The 20,381-nt window shown below is 44.1% G+C and overlaps 2 protein-coding genes across 10 annotated transcripts in view; one reads left to right on the forward strand and one right to left on the reverse strand.

The window, feature by feature from the left end:
- The window catches only part of Rbl2 (RB transcriptional corepressor like 2), a 52,522-nt gene extending 42,581 nt beyond the window's left edge, over positions 1-9,941 (forward strand). For both annotated transcript variants that reach the window (XM_075976863.1, XM_075976862.1), the window contains 5 exons: positions 77-148; positions 1,372-1,477; positions 2,396-2,598; positions 3,178-3,342; positions 8,500-9,941. In XM_075976863.1, coding sequence (XP_075832978.1) covers positions 77-148; positions 1,372-1,477; positions 2,396-2,598; positions 3,178-3,342; positions 8,500-8,670 — 717 coding nt within the window. In that variant the 3' untranslated portion in view covers positions 8,671-9,941. The remainder of the gene's footprint in view (positions 1-76; positions 149-1,371; positions 1,478-2,395; positions 2,599-3,177; positions 3,343-8,499) is intronic.
- On the reverse strand, positions 56-19,712 carry Aktip (AKT interacting protein). 8 transcript variants are annotated; one of them, XM_075976871.1, is made up of 10 exons: positions 19,591-19,712; positions 16,962-17,073; positions 15,475-15,680; positions 12,963-13,027; positions 12,778-12,878; positions 12,317-12,405; positions 12,141-12,239; positions 11,941-12,048; positions 10,930-10,990; positions 56-189 (listed from the first exon to the last, which is right to left on the reverse strand). In XM_075976871.1, exons 2-10 carry the CDS (start codon positions 17,001-17,003, stop codon positions 184-186), a joined length of 777 nt encoding a protein of 258 aa, XP_075832986.1. In that variant the 5' UTR covers positions 17,004-17,073; positions 19,591-19,712; the 3' UTR covers positions 56-183. The 8 variants fall into 8 exon arrangements, with proteins under 8 accessions (XP_075832986.1, XP_075832987.1, XP_075832979.1 ...); XM_075976872.1 differs by having other exon boundaries at positions 16,962-17,069; positions 19,591-19,703; XM_075976864.1 differs by lacking the exon at positions 56-189 and adding an exon at positions 9,613-10,767.
- Positions 19,713-20,381: the final 669 nt, after the last annotated feature.

Genomic DNA, 20,381 nt, shown 5'->3' on the forward strand with positions numbered 1-20,381 from the left:
TACAGTGGCAGAAGGTTCACTGAGCTGTTCACTCTGCCATGCCTGGTGTGGATCTCTAAGTATTCTCTGTTTGTAGGTCACAAAAGAAGACAGATCCTTCCAGAATATCATGCGCTGTTACAGGACTCAGCCACAGGCCCGGAGCCAGGTAACCATGTTTTCTCTCAGGGCTGAAAGTAAAGCTTAAGTCTGTGATGAATTAAAAAGAACAATTAGCTATAGTTAGTTCTGTGCCTTCTCCCCACCAGGATTTATAACTAAGAATCTAAGGGGATTGGCTGTTTTAATCTTTTATATCACTGGCATTCAATTTCATGCAAGTTATTTAAAGTCCTCTTCCTGCAAAGGCAATGCTGTAAAATATTTACTTTTATGTATATGGGTGCTTTGCCTGCATGTGTATCTGTGCACCACATGGGTGTCTGGTGCCCTTAGAGGCCAGAAGAGGATATTGCATCCCCTGGAACTGGAGTTAGACTGTTGTGAGCCATCTTGTGGGGTTTTTGAGAATTGAACCTAGGTCCTCTAGAAGAGCAACTGTTCACTTAACCACTGAGCCATCTCTCCAGCCTGTGACATATTTCTTAATTCAGAGAAGTTAACTGATTTTCATGTCCCCTTTATGCCTGGCTTAGTAAAAAGCACAGTAATCATCTAAGACAATGTTGAATGAAAATTAAAAACCCACTTTATCTTGAACATGGCTCATTTGTCACTGAAAACCAAGAATGTTGTTAGACTTGTTTCTTAAAATAACTTGACTTTACAGTTGGTATTGTTACTGCTCTGTAGTTTTAGGCAGTACTTAGAATTTGTATGAGATAGGCTCTGATGTAAGCTGTTAGGGAAGAGCTTCTGGGACCTAGCTCACAAAGTTTTGTTGTTGTTGAGACAGGCTATGTAGCCCTGGCTACCCTGGAACTCACTGTGTAGATCAGGCTGGCCTTGAACCCACAGAGATCTGCCTGCCTTAGCTTCCTGAGTGCTGGTTTTAAAGAATGTGCACACACACACACACACACACACACGAAATCCTAGAGAATTAGAGTATCTGTTTATTGCTCTTAACAAGTGTGTGTGTGTGCCCATATAACCACATCTGGCTAGATCAAAGCTTTTGTTATTTTTTTTTTTTTTGAGATAGTAGCCCAAATTGGTCTTGAACTTGCAACACTCCTCACTTAGCCTTCTGAGGGCTGGTATCACAGACATGCACAATGCCTAACTTGGTTGCCATTGCTAACATTCCCAGAAGACAACCGTTACTAAGTGTATTTTCGTGAGGATCAAGAACCATATATTAAGGTCCTGCCAGCTAGTATATAGTTAATAAATGCTTGTTTCTGTCCCCCTCTCACTGTCTCTTTAAAGGTATACAGAAGTGTTTTGATAAAAGGGAAAAGGAAAAGAAGAAATTCTGGCAACAGTGACAGCAGAAGCCACCAGAATTCTCCAACAGAACTAAATAAAGACAGAGGTAAAAAAGACAGATCTTTATGAACATCTAATTTTTAGGTCAAAAGACTAAGAAATCTAAAATAAAAATACATATAGAAGTAGTTTATTCTCAGATAATTTGTTGGAATAAACTAAACTTGGTGGTCAGTTGTCCTTTCTTCCAGTGCTTTGAGGCATTTAGAGAATAACATGTTTCAGATAGGAATTTCTAGCCTGAATTCCAGAAAGAGCTTGCCTGTTGATTAGACCTGTGCTATAGAAATATTCTTCCTAGTTCTTGACTTAACTTGTTAGTACAGGGCTCAGGTTCCAGAAATCTCTGTGTAACTTACTAATATAAACTACTCAGTCAACCTGTGGTACAGTTATAATAAGGGAATAAAGTTATTTTTGAGCTTTGCTTCTTGGTATGAAAAACAGAGCTCAAGATACAGGGATGGTGGTCCATCTCTACTAAGACTAAGGCAGGAGGACTGTGAGCTCAGACCTTCTCACTGGATGATAAATGATGATGATAATACAACTGGGCTGAGGACATAGCCCAGTCAGTAACTTATGTGGTGCACAAGGATGTAGACCAATTTGATCCCTAGCCCCCATGTAAGAAGCCAGCCATGGGAGCAAGCACTTGTAATCCTAGGTCTTGGGAGGCAGAGACAAGTAGATCACTGGGGTTTGCTGGTTGGTGCATCCCAGGTCCCACTGACAGACCCTGGCTCAGAAAGAAGATAGATAGCTCCCAAGGAATGGTAGCCAGTGTTGGCCTGTGGCCTCCACACACATGTACCTGCAAACACACGAATGACACACACCAAACTCCAAAGAATCAGAGTGCCTGCTTATTGCTGTTGATGACTGGTGCACACATATAGATGTTTCCCCTTTTCCTAGTCTTTTTTCAAACAACCCAGACCACCCTTTGTTCTCTTGGCTGCAGCCAGTAGAGATTCCAGTCCAGTTATGAGGTCAAACAGCACCTTACCAGTTCCACAGCCCAGCAGTGCCCCTCCTACCCCAACTCGGCTGACAGGTGCCAACAGTGACATTGAAGAGGAGGAAAGAGGAGACCTCATTCAGTTCTACAACAACGTCTACATCAAACAAATCCAAACATTTGCCATGAAGTACTCGCAGGCAAACGTAAGTGCATCAGGGATCACTGGGTGCTGCTTTTACTCTTGAGGGGGAGGAATCATTTGTTTGACCTTTTCCATCATAAACTAGACTTACAAATAATTCTTTCATTAAATAAAACTAAGAATGTCTCCAACCAACACAAGTACCTTGTCTAATCAATATAATTTCTGATGATGCTCAGCAGTATGAATAAGACTGTGTAGAATTCTCTGCGTCTAGCAGGAGACAGAAACCACATGAATTCAGATTGTGGAGTATTTAACAGTGATGGCCTTGCAAATGACTAAGCTTTGTGCTTTCTGTCACCTCATATACTAAATGAGAATAGTAGTAATTAATAGTTTATCTGGTTGTTGTAAGCATTAAATGATGTATAAAGATGCATAGCAGAGAGGCTGGCGGGAACTGAGCACCTGTGCATGTTAGCTGTCTCTTTAGTTTCTTTGATTGTTGCTGATCCATTGCTGTTCAGCATTCAGAGGCTTCTGGCTTATTATGCCTTTCACTCAGTAAAACTGATGACTTTTAATACACCCTAGCTACAAGTTTCCTTCCTCAGAATTACTGATTTATTTTCAACAGATGGACACTCCTTCCCTCTCCCCCTATCCATTTGTAAGGGCAGGCTCCCCTCGCCGAGTACAGTTATCTCAGAACCATCCCATCTACATTTCCCCACATAAAAACGAAGCAATGCTTTCTCCTCGAGAGAAGATTTTTTACTACTTCAACAACAGCCCATCAAAGGTAAGCCTACATAAATGGCTTTAGCTAACTCTAAAGTGCATCGGGATGCTAGGAATAGAACTTTTGCTAATTGTACTTCTTAGAGCAATGGCAGCTGCCAGGCAACAGAAGGCAGAAAGTCACAAGGGACAAAACCCAGGGTGAACTGGTTTGATTGCTGAGGACATCAGGATTAGAAATAAAATAGGGGAACTAACTCCATTTTTCTTGCTTCCTTTCCTATCTGTAAATTTTGGACATTGAGTTTTCTTTCACTTGTAAGATTTTATTTTTTCTATTTCTGTTCAGAATAGAAACTTTGGACCCCTAAACTGGTTACCAAGTTGTTTCTGCAACAGACAGTGTCTCTGTCTTTTGGCCCTGTTTATAGGGGAAAAAAAATAGAGAGCTCAGGGTTAGACATATGTGGTAGCATCTGCCTTAGTCTGAGAGCTGGGAACTTGAGACTTGCTGGTGAAGAGTTACATAGTCCCTGAGATGTAGAAGTGCATCCAAGAAGCAGAGAAGAAAGTGATGTCCTTAAGGCAAAGGCTGTCTCAGATGACAGGCTGAGATGAGGCCTGAAGAAGCTATGACAAAGCCGGGCGATGGTGGCGGCACTTGGGAGGCAGAGGCAGGCGGATCTCTGTGAGTTCGAGACCAGCCTGGTCTACAGAGCTAGTTCCAGAACAGGCTCCAAAGCCACAGAGAAACCCTGTCTCGAAAAACAAAAACAAAAACAAACAAACAAACAAAAAAACCAAAAAAAAAAAAAGAAGCTATGACAAGCCAAATTTGTTTTGTTACAGCTCTGTTGACTGAGCATCTCCCCAGCCCTGTTACCTATTTGATTTCCCCTCCCTCCCACCCCAACCCATCTGGCAATGTATTTAGTTAAAATTGCAAGTCCAGTTTTATAAATAATACATCCCAATACAGGAAATCTCATACCACTGCAATTGCTTTTGGGATCAACTGGTATCAATCTGTTTGTAGGTTTAACTAAGGCCATCTGAAGTTAGATATAAAGACTTAATGCAATTGCTTCAAATGTGAAAACACAGACAGTTTAAAGGATGGATCCTGCCTAGTGGTGGTGGTGCACACCTTTAATCCCAGCACTTGGCAGGCAGAGGCCAGCCTGGTCTCCAGAGTGCGTTCCAAGATGGCAATCCAAATGTCTAGTAGTTGATGAATAAAACATGTATGTGGCCCTCAAAGACGAAGTACAGCAAATTTGCATGAAATCATTTCTTTCAAAGATGTTTTTATTGATACAAAATTATTTATTTTTATATTTTTTGAAGAGTTTATATAGAACTGGCATTACTTCTTCCTTTAATGTAGTTGCTACCTGCAGCTCCAGTGCCTTGAAAACATGGCAGTGAGTTAGGCTAGCTATAAAAGACTACATATGATTCTACTTTGGTGAAATGCTCATAATGAGCAGATATATAGAGGCAGAAAGGAAATTAGGAAAAAAGGGAACATTTCTGCTAGAGGAAAAGATTTTTCTGGGAGCAGAAAGGTTGTATGTGGAGATGGTTGTACCATGCAGACACCACTTGAGTCACACACTTTAAATGGGTAAACTATATGGTATGTAAATTATATCTCAATAAGGCTGTTAAAGAATATGTTAAAAATATCATACTACCACCATGTAAAAAGAGAACTAGAATAGTTATGTAACAGGAAAACTGGACTTCAGAGCAATGAGTGTATGACCAAGAGATTCGTTTCCTGGGCTGGGAATATAGTTCATCGCTAAAGCATTGGCCTCACATGTACGAAGCTCTGTGCTCAATTAAGAGAGATGTGAGATGAGAGAAAAATAGTCATAGTTGAGAATTGTAATAACATTTCTAAGTGACACACTACATACACACACTGAAAGAAGTTTGAGGATTAAGGGGTAACTTGCATGCCTATAAAGTGAAGGCACAGAAGAAATGGGCAGACTGTGATGTACCTACACTACATAAGATACAGTAGCCTTGGGAGCCCAATATTGATTACATTTGCTTTTAGATTTTATGTCTATGAGTATTTTGCCTACATTTGTGTATGTATGCCATTTGTGTGCCTGGTGCCTGGGGAAGTCTGAAGTGGGCATCAGATCCCCTAGAATTGGGAGTTAAAGATAGCTGTGAGTCACCATGTGGGTGCTGGGAATCAAATCCAGGTGCTCGATAAACCCTGAACCACCCTCCAGCCCACTCATTTTGGAGACAGGCTCTCATATGCTATAGTCCAAGCTGACCTCAAATTCCTGCCAGTCTTCCTGCCTCAGCCTCCTCAGTGGCAGGAAAACAAGCAGGACTACTATATCAGTCTGAAATTTCTAGTTTAAAAAACATTTCAAATAAATGGAGCTGCAGGTAGCGACTACATTAAAGGAAGAAGTAATGCCAGTTCTATATAAACTCTTCAAAAAATTTAAAAATAAATAATTTTGTATCAATAAGAACATCTTTGAAAGAAATGATTTCATGCAATTTGCTGATCTAACTTCATCCCTAATGGTGAGACCCTGATGCCTCCCTTCCGGTGTCCGTTCTCACTCGTATTTATCACTGGTCTCTAGATTCTGTCATGTGTAAAAAGGCAAGATAAAGAAGTCAAGTATGCATTGTGTATAGAAAAAGCACAAAGCATGAAAGCTATCCTCTGACCCCACAAGTACAACTTGGTAACCCCTCCCCAAATGTTAAGATTTGAATGTTTGAACTGTGAAAAAAATACCATGTACTGTATAAACATAATTACCTACAAAAATGTACTTTATAAATGTGCTATGATTAAGTTATCTAGCCATACAATGAAGAGTAACTTTATAATTTATGTAGCATTTAATCAACTGATGTAGTCAGTGAGCAATATAAGGAATACTGGGGTAAGCTGGAGACCCATAGAGACAGCAAATGCAGACTAGACGTCTTTAGAATGCAAAGGGTAGAAGAGAAAGGATCAAAGAAAGCTTTGCTTATGATACTTAAATTTTTGAAAATACATATGCCGACAATATACATTTAATTAAAAATTTTCAATTTATTTCAGAGTAAAGAATTAAAATGATGGGTTAGAGTGTATCTCAGTGGTAGAGTGTTTATCTGGCATGTGTTAGGCCCTGGGTTTAGTCCCCAGAACCACAAAAAGGCAACAACAACAACAAAGTAAGTGAAATGTCTAGGGTATATTATTCTTTTAAGTCTCATGTAGCCCAGGCTGGTCTCAAATTTGTTGTGTAGTTGAGGATGGCCTTGAACTTCTGATCCTTCTGCCTCCACCTCAGAGTGCTGGTATTCTAGATGTGCACCTCCATACCATTTATGCAATGCTGGGAATTGAACACAGGGCTTTCTCCATGCTAGACTAAAGCATTCTACCAACCGAGCTGCACCCTTGGCCCTAAGATGTGCACTTTAAAATCTGAGAGATGAAAAGTGACCAGAATTGTCCAAGCAGGGTGGTGGAGGATTCACTGTTAATTCACTACTTTGAGATTCCTTAAACTATGTGTGTGTTAACATTCTCAATATCCTCTTTAAATAAGAAACATGAACAAAAATCTGAGCCAACAGGTAGGTACCAGAATAGTTTCTGAGCAGACTTTGAGGCCCGAGAAACAATCCTAATGACATATTCTGATTTCTTTCTTTATTGGACTGCTCACTGAAGTCACTGAACCTTAGAAATAATTTTAATAACTCCTCAGTTCTCCCTTCGAAGAACCCATGCCTCCAGAGGCCACTGATGCATCCATTACCTGTATTGAATGCCTTCAGAACCAAAGCTTATTTCTCTAGTGAAATTGTGGTTGAGAAGGTAGAAAACAAGTGGCTGGGTGTTATCCCAACTACTGGGGACAGGAAAATCACAAGGTTGAGTCCTGCTTGGGCTGCAGAGTTCAAAGCTAGTCTCAAAATGAAGAAAAACCCTGGCATGGTGGCTCACATTTTTCATTCTAGCATGCACGAACCTGGTGCAGGAGAGATGCTGTGAGTGAGGCCAGCTTAGGCTTTAGAGTGTGTTACAATCTGGCCTGGGCTACAGTGACACCTATCTCAAAGCAAGAAAAGAGGAGGGTGGTGCTTACGACAAGGCCTTGCTATGTAACTCCAGCTGACCTTGCCCTTTGTAGGCTAGGCTGACTTTGAACCTACAGCAATGCTTTTGCTTCTGCTCCCAAGTGGTGAAATCATAGGAGTGAGCCACTGAACTTCCAAGTCATGCTGTCAAGATGGCTAAAGGCATTTGCCACAAAGGCCCCACATAAAGGTAGAAGAAAAAAACTCTGTGGTTGTCCTCTGACCTCCACATCCACAGGCATGCACATACACGCACACCTCCACATCCACAGGCATGCACATACACGCACACCTCCACATCCACAGGCATGCACATGCACGTACATCTCCACATCCACAGGCATGCACATACACGCACACCTCCACATCCACAGGCACGCACATGCACGTACATCTCCACATCCACAGGCACGCACATGCACGTACATCTCCACATCCACAGGCATGCACATGCACGTACATCTCCACATCCACAGGCATGCACATGCACGTACATCTCCACATCCACAGGCATGCACATGCACGCACACCTCCACATCCACAGGCATGCACATACACGCACACCTCCACATCCACAGGCATGCACATACACGCACACCTCCACATCCACAGGCATGCACATACACGCACACCTCCACATCCACAGGCATGCACATACACGCACACCTCCACATCCACAGGCATGCACATACACGCACACCTCCACATCCACAGGCATGCACATACACGCACACCTCCACATCCACAGGCATGCATATACACGCACACCTCCACACATGGACTCACACAAAAATCTCAAAGTGGACGTGTGACTAAACATGACGTAACTATGATACTCTAGAACCAGGTATTGAGTATGTGTGTTGTAGATATGTGTACCACAATCACCAAGGAAGTCTGTTAAAAACACAAACGCTCTGCTTGACCCAGAGTCAGCAGTGTCCTGGCGGATCTGCTTGGGTTTTCTTTCTGCAAAGGTGTTCGTTTAAATGTTTAAACTGCTGAATCCACGAGATTCTAACTTAATACTGAGCAATGTGCTTTAGCATTTTTAAAAGTTTTAATATCTGCTTTTTCCTCACCATAGAGACTGAGAGAAATTAACAGTATGATACGGACCGGAGAGACTCCAACTAAAAAGAGAGGGATTCTCTTAGACGACGGAAGTGAATCACCTGCAAAAAGAATTTGCCCAGAAAATCATTCTGCCCTGTTACGTCGTCTCCAAGATGTAGCCAACGACCGGGGTTCACACTGAGCTTAGCCTCCAGTATGGAAACTCTTCACATCAACTGCTTAGCAGTTAATGCATGCAGGATTATGGAACATTGCTCCTTAATCCAGCAGTAGATTAGAGCCTGCTAGAAAAGGGAAGCTCTCTGACTGGGTGTAGCAGTATATACCTGTTATCCTAGCACACAAGAGGCAGAGGGCAAGAGGACCAGAAGTCTGGGCTACATGGCATGTCTGAGGCCATCTTGGGCTATCTGGTGAGAATTTATACTCACTTCAGGATATTTTTATTCATCCCAATTGCCTCTCCCCCTACTACTGAGTGCTTACCTTCAACACTGCCCAGAATCCAAACCTGGATTTTTAACTCTGGTAAACTCTTAAAAGTATTGCAGAAAACAAAACTTTAGAAGTTGTATAGGTGTGCCCCAGCAGAGGAATTGTATTTCAATTCATTCCCATTTGCCTATGATTAGGTCCAACCATGTGCTTTAGGCTGAAAACACCTGCCATGTTTACATTCACGAAACAGAACAGAGGGGATGGCCCAGACCTGGACATCTCCAGGCACTTGCCTAAGGCTCCTGTTCCCTTGAGCACTGTCCCTTCCCCAGGAATGTGGTACAGTGCAAAAGTTGTGCAATGTCTGAATGAGCCTGTGTAATTGGTGGCACTTTAGGGCTGTAAAATGCATGGCGTTGTAACCCAGATTCTGCTGTATATTTATGATGGCACTTTCTATAGTGTGGACTGTAGTAGGTACAAGACTGCTAGGCTAAACAGCCAATATTTTAATGCTTTTCTTAAAGGACTTGATATAGCAGCACGTTCCGAGCACGTGTAAAATGCTTCAGTTTGTGGTAGTGGCATTACATAGGGATAATCTGGCTAAGTAAAGATTTTTAAATTAAGATGAATTGAGAATTCAAATATCTTTGAGGGTATTCCTGGAAGTTAAAAAAATAGGTTGGAGAATTTAGGTTTTTATTAGTACACAGTACCATTTATACAAATTAGAAAATTATTTAACAGCTATTGATTATCTACACATATCTTTATTAATCATTATTGTTCCAGTCGTTTTTAAGTTGGACTAATAATCCTAAGGAGAAAATTCAATTGTAAATTGGATCTTTCTAAGCCAAGTTACTAAGTAACTTGATACTGCTCTAAAGAACAGACCTGGCACTGTCCACTGGAGCAGTGCTGTGCGAAGTACTTATAAAACCTCTTGGTACCGCTGCTGTAATTTTATATGAAAATATGTGTATTTTTCAATAAAGCACTTATAAATTAGTCTCTGTTTAGTTATATTGAAAAAGAGCATTAGTGTCCTGCATAAATGACAATCAATCATTTATTGGTTTATTTCATCTCTACTAACACATCGGTCATCCACCATTTAAATACCTGACTTCATTAGAAACCGTTTGAACACTTCTTTCTTCCTCCGGCCATAAAAATACAGTAATTTGCTTTAAAAAAAACAAAAACAAAACAAAACAAAAGAACTGAACAAGCATCCTGGTTCTGCCTACTTTCCTAATGCTTCTGAGACAGACGTTTACAGCAAGTCAGCAGGCTGAAGCCGGAAAGCCAGTCTTCGACTTGAAAGTGCTGCCCTCTGGATCTCTTCTCTACACCCTTCTTCTTCGTGGCCTAAAGTATGTACAGCTGAAACCACCAACTTCCAACTACCACCTAGTGTTCATTCTCTCCGCTGTTAAAGTAAACACAACTTACCTCTAACATACTCAGAAAAATACTTAAGCCTCAAGGTCCCCAATAATTTGGAGCACTGAACTAGATTCACCCTGACACTTCTGACAGAAGTAACGCATTACTCAATGAGAGGTCTTCACACCCTGCTGTTAGAACCTATGCATACACAACACTGATAGCCAGTCACTGTTCACGCGGTTTACTCTTCAGGCCGTCCTTCGCCATTAGTCAGCTCTAACTAGGCCAGAGTCCAGCAGGAAAGTGCATGGTGCACCAGATCCACCATCTCTTAGGTTGCTACTGTTTTCTCTTCTTTACTGAAAGGTTGTACTGAGCCAGGCTTTACCCATGACAGGCCAGCAACATGAACACTTTTATTGTGCTGTTCGTCAGGCTTCTTCTAGGCACAATCAAAAACAGACATTTAAAAAAAAATACTGATGAGCAAGTTCAGAATCATACTGACTACTTTCCCCAAGAGTTAGCTGTAAGTAACCAGTGGCCTCAAGTACAGAGAGTAAAGAAACTAGGATAGCCATTTCAAAACTGGTTATGCACTTACTTTCTGAGTGAGCATCTTCTCTCTGGCCTCATCGTGTACAGAAGGGTTCCATGGAGAAAAGCTTGAAGGGCAGAAAATATTAAAAACAGTTCATGGCTTTCAAAACATGTACAGCATCCAATTGAGACAATGCTAATAAAACTTAAGAAGGAAGAATTTTTTTTTAAGGTTTCTCTGTGTGGCCCTAACTGTCCTAGAACTCGCTCTGTAGAACAGGCCGGCCTCAAACTCAAAGAGATCACCTGCCTCTGACTCCTGATTAAAGGCGTGCGCCACCACCGTCACCACCACTCCTCCTCAACCCCGGCTAAAGAGCAATTTTTAATCAGTTGCTAGCATGTACACTGATATTACCTCAAAGTGTTATCTAAAAGTGTTTCATATCATAATTACCTCTTATAAATAGACTTATCCCTACAAACCTCATACCACCCCTGAAATATTAAAGATGAAGAAAACAAGGCAGAATAATCCAAATCTAGAAAGTCCAGAAACCAAGCAGTCCATCAGCTGAGCCCACACACAGCACTGCACTATAGGGCCTCCATTCTATTCTAGCATGTTCTCTCCACCAAATCTAAATGGTAAGGAGTTGGGCTGGATGATGTAGTTCAGTAATCCAAATTATTGTGGACCTTGAGATACATTTTTCTGAATATATTAGAGGTAAGTTATGTTTACTTCAACTAAGAGTAGAGAGATGAGCAAGCACTATGGAACAGTTTGAAGTTGGTGGTTTCAGCTGTATGTATGTTAGGCCATGAAGAAGGGCATAGAGAGTAACTCATTGTCCTCACATGAAAAAATGAAGGAGCACTTGACAGATTCTCAGGAAACCAAAGTCACTAAGTATTCCATTATTGGTAGTGTAGCCGCACAAAACCTTTGGTTTAAGGTCAAGAGCCCAAGTGCCATTAGGAGTTGAGCTGACAGAGAGTGGAAAGCTCCAGGCCAACATTCCATATGTTTCTCTAAAGCAGAAGTGTAAAAGGCCAGGAGACTACTACTTACCTAATTGCGTAGGGGTCTTCTATTTTGGGCTGGTCAAACAAACGAGCAGTACACACTTTAACACTGTCGACCACTTTACTTTTAAAAAGCTGGATGTCTTTTTCATACCTGTAGTAAAAGTTTGAAAACTTTACCAACTTATCTTAAATAGTAATAGTAAACAATACGCTTATCCTAAGTTAACAGTAAAAATCACATACAGTACTGCAGCCTCTGGGTTCAGGGGACTTGTGGTGTCGATCTTGTAGAAGACTCTCCGTGCGTACATTAAGACCTGCCATATGTGATTATGGTTCCGCCTGCAGGGAAACAAGGCATGACCACTTCAGCTTCTTCCTGATGGCTGTGCTGCTACAAGAAACACCGACACACTAACCTCCACTTTGCAAATGCTCTCTTCACATCCAGTTCACCTGAGGTGGAATCAACTAGCGGATGAAAGACGGGAATATCGAACAGCAGGCGCTATGTGTAGAGAGAAACACTTGAGTGGGAGGATGCCATGAGCTGAACAGATCAGGCCCAATAAGGGCCCTAACTACAACCACTTTTCTGTAAACCGTTTTCGACAGAGGAGATTCTCCTCTCCCACAGCATGACTATCACCAGGCAGACAGTGGATGGTGCAGCACAGCCCCGAGCTCACCCACACCCCCAAGTGGAGAAAGGAGTACATGACCCCAGAGTGCATAAAGCACCAAACCCTGCTGGCTGTGGGAAACATACATCTGAGGAAGCTGATTTCATTACAACATCTAAGGTCAGGAGAAGAATCGAGAAGTCTGTTAGCCTTGATTTCCCCCCAGTGACTGAAGGGATCAACTATAGTCCACTTACTGGACAGTCGCCATCTGGATAGTTATCAGGAATATACACCGTAAACTTGAATACGCCATCCTGATACAGTCCGTGTCGTATGAATATTACTCCAAACCACACTGCAGAGAACATATGCATGCTAAAGTCCCATCTGTATCAGAAGACCCCACACAACAAAAATGAAGGTCGAATCTACATCTTACCTAATGCAGAGCGATACGATGGCTGTACATAGACACCTGGTAGCTTCTGCTTCACCACCAATGTACTGAAACAAGAGCAGTGTAAGCTGCTACAGATGCCAGCGACACATCTAAGTCAAACCACCCCACATTTTCTTGAGACAGGTAGCAGCTGTGCTCCAACTATAATGGAGTCATTCTGGTCTCGCACCCAAGTCTCCTAGATTACCACCCACCCTCTTCTTCCAAACCAGTCCAGAGAAACTCAAGCCAATACAGGGTGTGAGACTCAGAATGCCAAACAGGGTCAAAGAATCGAGTTTTACTCTCAGAAACAGGTAATTCTGAACATTAAAACTGAGGTAAATGAGCTGATGTGGGAGCTCCCACATGTAGTCCCAGCACTTGGGGGCAGGGAGTAGTGGATCTTTGTGTGAATCAAGTTTCTACATAGTGAGACTGTGTCTCAAAAAACAACACAAATCAAAGCAAAAGCACACAATAAAATTGAGGTAAATGTACTGGTAAAATTATTGCTTTAGAATTTATATATTCAAAAATTATTTTTCAGTATTAAAAATGTGGTACTTCCCCTTTGGGCTTCAGCATACTACTTTTGTAGTACTAAACTGAAAGCAAACTGTTTTTAATTACAATCATAGGTACTAAGATCCAGAGTTGCCATCACTTAGCTGTCCTTTTGAGTCAGCCTCACTGGGTCAGTGGAGGGCAGGCTGTTAGGTGTACAGTGTTGCTCGTGGAGCTCCCGAACACCCTGAGCGCAGACTCTTTGGGCCTTGCTAGAGAAGGTGCATGCTGACACAAGGCAAGACACAAGTATCGTGGCAGAAAGATGCTATTCTTTTTCCTGGGACCCAGTTACACACTGGCAGCTATTTTGCTTGGTTCCCTGAAGCTGCAGCTATGAGCTGTGATCTGCCACCAAAAAGGACAGTGTTGACTAAAGCACCCTAAATACAGTTACCTGCAAATCCTGAAATGCACAGAGAACAGTTTATGGGGCTTTTTTGAGACTGATTTTTATGTGTATGAGCTGGCCATGCATGTAAATGTACCATTGAGTCCCTAGACCCCACAAAGGCCAGAAAGGGGCATCAGATCCTCTGGAACTGTAGAAACAAATGGTTGTGAGCTACCATGTGGGTGCTGGGAACTGAACTCGATTATCTGCAAAAGTGTCAAGCGCTCTTGGCTGCTAAACCATCTCTCTAACCGCTGGTGCCTTGTTTATTCCCTAAATACCTTTTCTAAGTTAGTTACTGCTCCATGCTGACCTTGAACCTACCACAGCTCTTACTGCAACTGTACCAGGTGTAGCTATTACCTTTTCAAGTCCCTGAGATTCAGCAGGTCCTACAGAAGCATGGCTATCAGATAGAGCTACTCAGAGATGTTTGTCAGAGAGGGCGGTTTTGTGTTTAACACACAGCCAACTTTCAGTCTCCACAACAGAAGCCTGTCCACCTCATGGCTCAGTCAGGAAACACAAGGCCTCCATTATAGAGCTGAAGAGACCAATGCCACACTACACTGGAGCCTCATTTCTTCCGACCATTACAGCATCAGTACCCTAGGAGGAGTCATCAGGATGCTTTGAAAGTAACCAAACTACAGAGAAACTTAAAGACTAGAGAAATTAGGAATTCTCCAGACTTTCTGTCCCTTTAACAAATGATGCAAACTACACGGTGCCTGAACTCTTGTATGTGCCAGGCGGTGTGTCATCATTCCTGGCGTGCTGCACGGTGCTCGTCCCTAGGCAGGGGACCATCAGTGCAAGGGTGGGCCCATGACAAGCTACACTGCCAACCTTTCCTCCTGATGTGGACCTTCGAGGGTTTTATCAAGTAAACCTTCTGACCTTCTGACATACGAAACAACTTTGTAAATACTTTTCTGAGGGCTGGCAAGATGGCTCAGTCAGTAAAGGTACCTGCCACCAAGCATAAGGACCTGACATCAATCCCTGGGACCCACATGATGGAAGAGAAGTAACCACAAGATATCCTCTGATCTCCACCTGTGCCGTAGCACACACCGCCAACACACATACAATTAAAAAAAATGTAATTAAAAATTTTTAATTTTTTTTAATTTTTTTCTTTTAAATCAGTGTTTCTAGTTCCTTTTCCTGCTAACTGTGGCTTCCGGACCCTTCCCTACTACACTGACCGCAGTCTGTCACAATGCTTCCTATAGCATGAGAGCCAAAATGGAGCCCAAACTTCCCAATGTGTGTGACCCAAGAGAATGTCACTCAGCTTCTGCCCACTTGATACAGAAACCTCTTCAGTGAAATTTCTCACAGAAAAGAAGACAGAAATTAATCTACCAAGTTCCTAACCAAGTATATGTTCTCAAAAGTCCTGTCTGCCCTCCTGTTCTCTAAAGAACAGCAAGCTGGAGACAAGTCTGAGCCTTAAGATTAACTCAAGTCTATCAGGAGACATGACTTCATTCTTAACTTGCAGGGAGCCATTCATAACTGACCAGTCATCCATGAAGGACTCACAATTCTGCAAGAAGCGAGTACTCCAGGTAGAAGGGCCCGTAAGAGGCATGGGTGCCATTTGCTGACCGCGCTGCTGGGGCTGGAGATGCAGGCTTCGTTACGGGCAGGGCGCTTTTGGGAACAGACGGCAGCTGCTTTTTTGGTGCAGTCCGTGGAGGACTGGTTTTCACATCCCCTGCTAGTGTCGTCTCTTCAGCTTCAGCTCGCTGTTCAGAATGAAAGTGTGAGAGCATTTATGGCAACTCTGAAAGCAGCATCGGAGAGCACCATCGTGGCTTCTAAGCTAGAGTTCTCTAGCAGAGGAATTCTCACACCATGATCAAGATGCCTTCAAATCCCTTGAGAGGGCAGGTCATGGAAGGAGCAAATAAGACTGAAGCATGACTAAAGCAGAAAGAACCCGTACGAACAGTGTAGTCAAGCCTTTCACGAGCAGCTGAAGCAGGAAAGCCATTAACAAGATCACAGAGCCTCATGTACATGCAGACATTGTAGAAATGGAGTTGAAAATAAACAGTGTGGGTGGCTGAGCTTAGCTGCTCCCTGATGTGAGCGCAGGGATAGGAACAGAGAAATGAAGCCGTTATCTCATTTGCTTAGGTCATATATGATCCTGCTATGTTTCCACACTAGCATCCACTGCTATCCTTAGTCAATGAGCTTGTAATGACCAGAAAACTAGCATCTAGTTCACTAGTGCTTCCTAACCTCAAGTACAGCAGAGGCTTTTTAATATATCGTACAAAATACTCTGATTGTGTGCATAGGAAAAAAGTACTAATGATGTGCTACAGGTAGAACTGAGCTTTTAAATTACTGTTTGTATATTTTAAGCTTTCGTAAGAGGAAAATATATTTCTATTTTTTAAAGATTTTTTATTACATTATTTATTTGGGGTGTATGTGTGCCATAGCACACATACAGAGGTCAGAGGACAAACAGACTAGGCAACAAGTGCCTTTATTCACTGAGCCATTCTGCCAGTCCACATATATATTATAGTTAATATATAATAAAACTGTGCATGATAGCTCACACTTACAATCCCACAACTCAGTAGGATAAGGCAAGAAGACTGCTGTTTGCGGCAACCTGGGCTATGGAATACCAGGCTATTCTGTGCTATATAGCAAGACTTTATCTCTAAAAAAATAAAGACATTTTATTTAGACCATTTATTATTGCCCAAATCTTAGTTGACTTGACCAAAGCTTCTCTAAAAACCAAATCCTGAAAGTATAACAGAGAAACATTCAGAATACATCACAATTTCATCAAGTATACATACAATCTAAATGAAACACTCTTAGCATAGTGATTCCTCAGAACTTCTGCTATTGTGAACTCAGCCCAAGAAACTGATTTTAATAGACAAAGTGATTTCTCAGAAATAAAACCCAGTAATTTTGGCTAAAGATTACATGTGCTCCTGATAAAAGATTGCTAGCCCTCCCTTCTATCAGAATTGCTGTTTGACTGTACCTACTTTGCGCACAGAGTTTGCAGACATGCTCCACAAAGGGTTCATAACGTGTACTCCAAACAAAGAACTTCAGTGCTGTGTCATCAAACTCTTCTGTCCTCAGCGTTCACGCTGCCTTGAAACAGGTGGAAAGAATACAACACACCGACACCAGCAGTTAAGACAGAGCCGAGCATCCTGGACACGCATCACGTCAAGCAGTGCACAGATGGAGAGGCCTGGGAATGCCATCAGAGAGCTCAAATAATCTCTTCGCCACACCTTCCCATTGCAGGCTCCAGTTCCTCTCACACCCTCAGGAATCTATATGAAACTGCACCACAGACAAGCATGCCAAGCCCAGTACTTGGGAGGCTGAGGCAGGAGGATCCAGAGTTTGAGGCCCATTTGGATTACATAGTGAGACCCGCTGACACACAAGAACAAGCAGACAGAAACATCACCTGTGTGCCAGGGTCCTGACCAGCATTTAAAATAGTCGTGAGTGTTTTCAGCTTGCTCTACTACACTGCCACAGCTGCTAGCGTTGTATCCAGGCACCTGACTAATGGGAAGGCTGTATTCAGGATGCACTAACCGCCTACACGCAAGCTGTGTCACTGTTCTCAGGGTCAACGTGGTGACTAGGAACGTCTTGAATAAGTTGTGTCAAGTACAAAACTAAGAGCCAACAAAGTAAGAAAAATCACGGGAGACCAAGTATATCTATATCAGGAAAGGAGGGTAGAATCCTGTCCCTATTACCCCAAGGAACTGCTCTTAAAAAACAACAACGAAAGACAAAAACGGGCTCATTATGTGGTCCAGAGTGTTCATGAATTCACTACGCAGCTCAGGCTGGTCTCAAACTCCACAAATTCCTGCCTCTGCCTTAAACTACTGAAGAACACGTCACAGGCAAAAGGTTCGTAGCAACAGGAGGTTTGTTCAAAGTACTAAACCGAAATTCGGTAGTATGAGGCACTCCAAGAACTGTGAATGTATAAATTCAGGGAGGGTTCAAATGAGACATTTCACGAACCTTCTGCTTGAAGCGTCAGGTAGTGGAAAAGAAAAGAAACTTTCAAAGATCACAAGGTCAGTGGGTCACTTACTAAAAACACAGAACGCAAAGAAACAGCCAGCCGCATTTTAAGGTGTGACTCCTTATCTGAATTGCGGTGTTTAGCAGTGAATGACAGTGAAAAGGGTCAAAACTTAGCAACTTTTCCTCAACTTCCTAAGAGGCACTGCTGGGCTGCGCCTCTCTATCCAGCAGGGATCTACGTTCTGGGGAGTGTCTACAGCATCCATGGGTGGGTACTAGCGCTACCATCCCAGCCAGTGCCTATAACTGCTGTTGTGCTTTCCAGGAGACAGTGTCACCCCGTAATTAAACCAGAGGACAGGGATCCCAGCTCCCCCATTAGCCTGCACGCTTGCAGCCAGTTAGCAGACTTCGCTAACCTGCTTTTAAAGGTGGCTGACACACCAGGACGTCGAAAAGTGGGGAGGAGGTATATTCCTATTTGGCTCCAGTGAAAACCACATTGGGTTTTCAGGACCAGCACTGCACTGTCTAGGTACACCTGTTTTATCGGGGCCCGTTGCCCATTGAGACTCAGTGTTTCCTACTTCTAGATATACTGGCAGCAGGTACCTTTCAAGGCTGTGTCTTTTGCCTTTATAAATTCAGTACACTGTCCTCAGTTCCTCCAAGAGACATCGAATGCCATTCGTCGCAGCGATATTTTTAACGAAATGGTCCCAGCAGCAACATAAGCACACGGAACTGTAGCCAGCTTTTCAGAAACTACAAAGGTTGCTAGATGAGCGATCTGCCAAAGGCATAGCATGACATCGTCCAATAGTAATGACAGATCTAAGACAAACAGGCTCTACCCTTGTTCTCAAAAACCACCACCAGCCTTCCTGCTCCTTTGGCTCTAAGTATAAAAAACGATTTGCGTGGCTTTACACCACACAGCTGAGTGAAGTTGGCATCTTGACCTGTGCGACGATGGGCACACGGCAGAGGGCAAGTGAGACTTGGCTACCATCGTTCCTCCTCTGTGACACAGAGCTAACATGGGCACTTACTAATACATCATCGCAAAAGCGGGTTTATGAAATCCAACGTGAAGAGACCCCAAGGAGAACCGAGGAAAAGTAAACAGCTCCGGCCTCAGACAGTCCGGCCGCGGCAGCTAGCAGGGCAGGGCACCTTCGCTCGGGGCACAAACCCGTTTCGGAGCACGTAGAGAATCTGGACAAACCTGTCCCGAGGTGATGCAAGGCTGGTGCCCGGCCCTAGCCTCTAAGCTGGCTGGAGGCCGGCCGGGCCCGCGAGTCTGCAGTCGAGGCCGAGGGCCTGGGGCTTCGCAGCAGCCCCTAGGCAGAGCGACCGGCCACAGCGCGGGCCGAGAAGCCCGACGGGGGAGCCACCGAGCCTGCCTCCCTTTTCTCCCTCGGCCGTTCGCGAGGCCGCGCAGCAGGTGCCTGGAGCGCACAGGTGCGGCCCCGCCCCCGTGTCCCCGCGCGGCCGCCGTCGCTCGAGTGCCCAGCGCTCCGCAGGGAACCGAACGCCCGGCCGCGGACGACACCCCTCGGCCCCGAAGGCTCAGGAGTCACGGGCCAAAGGCAGGACGCTCACCTGGACGCCCTCAATGCGGAGCTCAGGCGGCCGAGCGCCACCGCGGCCCGACAGCATCTCCGGCCGCAGCGCAGGCCGGCCCCTGCCGCTCCTCTCCCGCAGCGCCCCGCCCCGCCCTGCCCCCGGCGGGACACGCCCTAGACACGCCCCCAGACTGGGATCTTCCGCTCGGACACCCGTGCCGAGTGGTTCTCAGGTTGTCCATCAAGGACGTGCTTCCGGAAGGCGCTGGGGAGGCGGGGGTCGGCACTCCGTCCTGCCAATCAAATCAGCGCCGCTCGGGTGGGGCCGCGCTCGTCCCTCCCCTTACGTAACAGCTCCCAAGGCAAGCTGTCAATCAAAGAAGCTTCCATCCCTGGAGGTAGGGTGGGCGGGAAACAAACGGGCACCCGGCTGCTATTGGACACGGCGTGTGCCAGTCACCATGGAGACCCGCCCAGCGGTTTATGCCGCAGCCACTGGAGCCTTTCTCTGGCAGTGATTGCTGCTAGCTCCTGGCTCCGCGGGGCACCGCCTGGTACCCAGGAAAGGGCTGGATCTCCACGTCGGGGACTCTGAGTCAGCGTCTGGAGTGGAAGGAATGTAGGAGAAACTGGGAGTTGTAAAATCGATGTTATACCAGATTTATTAATAAACCAACTCCAAGGACAGAATTATACTAACCAGGCTTGTTAGAAATAATTTTATCAGTGTTCCTGGGGATTGCCCATAACCAAAAGAGACAACCTTGATTTACAAGAGAACGCGCCTCTAACAGGCAGTTCAAGGGAGGTAGGGCAGGGGGACAAACG

Source organism: Microtus pennsylvanicus, chromosome 6 (genome assembly GCF_037038515.1).
Source record: "Microtus pennsylvanicus isolate mMicPen1 chromosome 6, mMicPen1.hap1, whole genome shotgun sequence".
Taxonomy (NCBI): Eukaryota; Metazoa; Chordata; class Mammalia; order Rodentia; family Cricetidae; genus Microtus; species Microtus pennsylvanicus.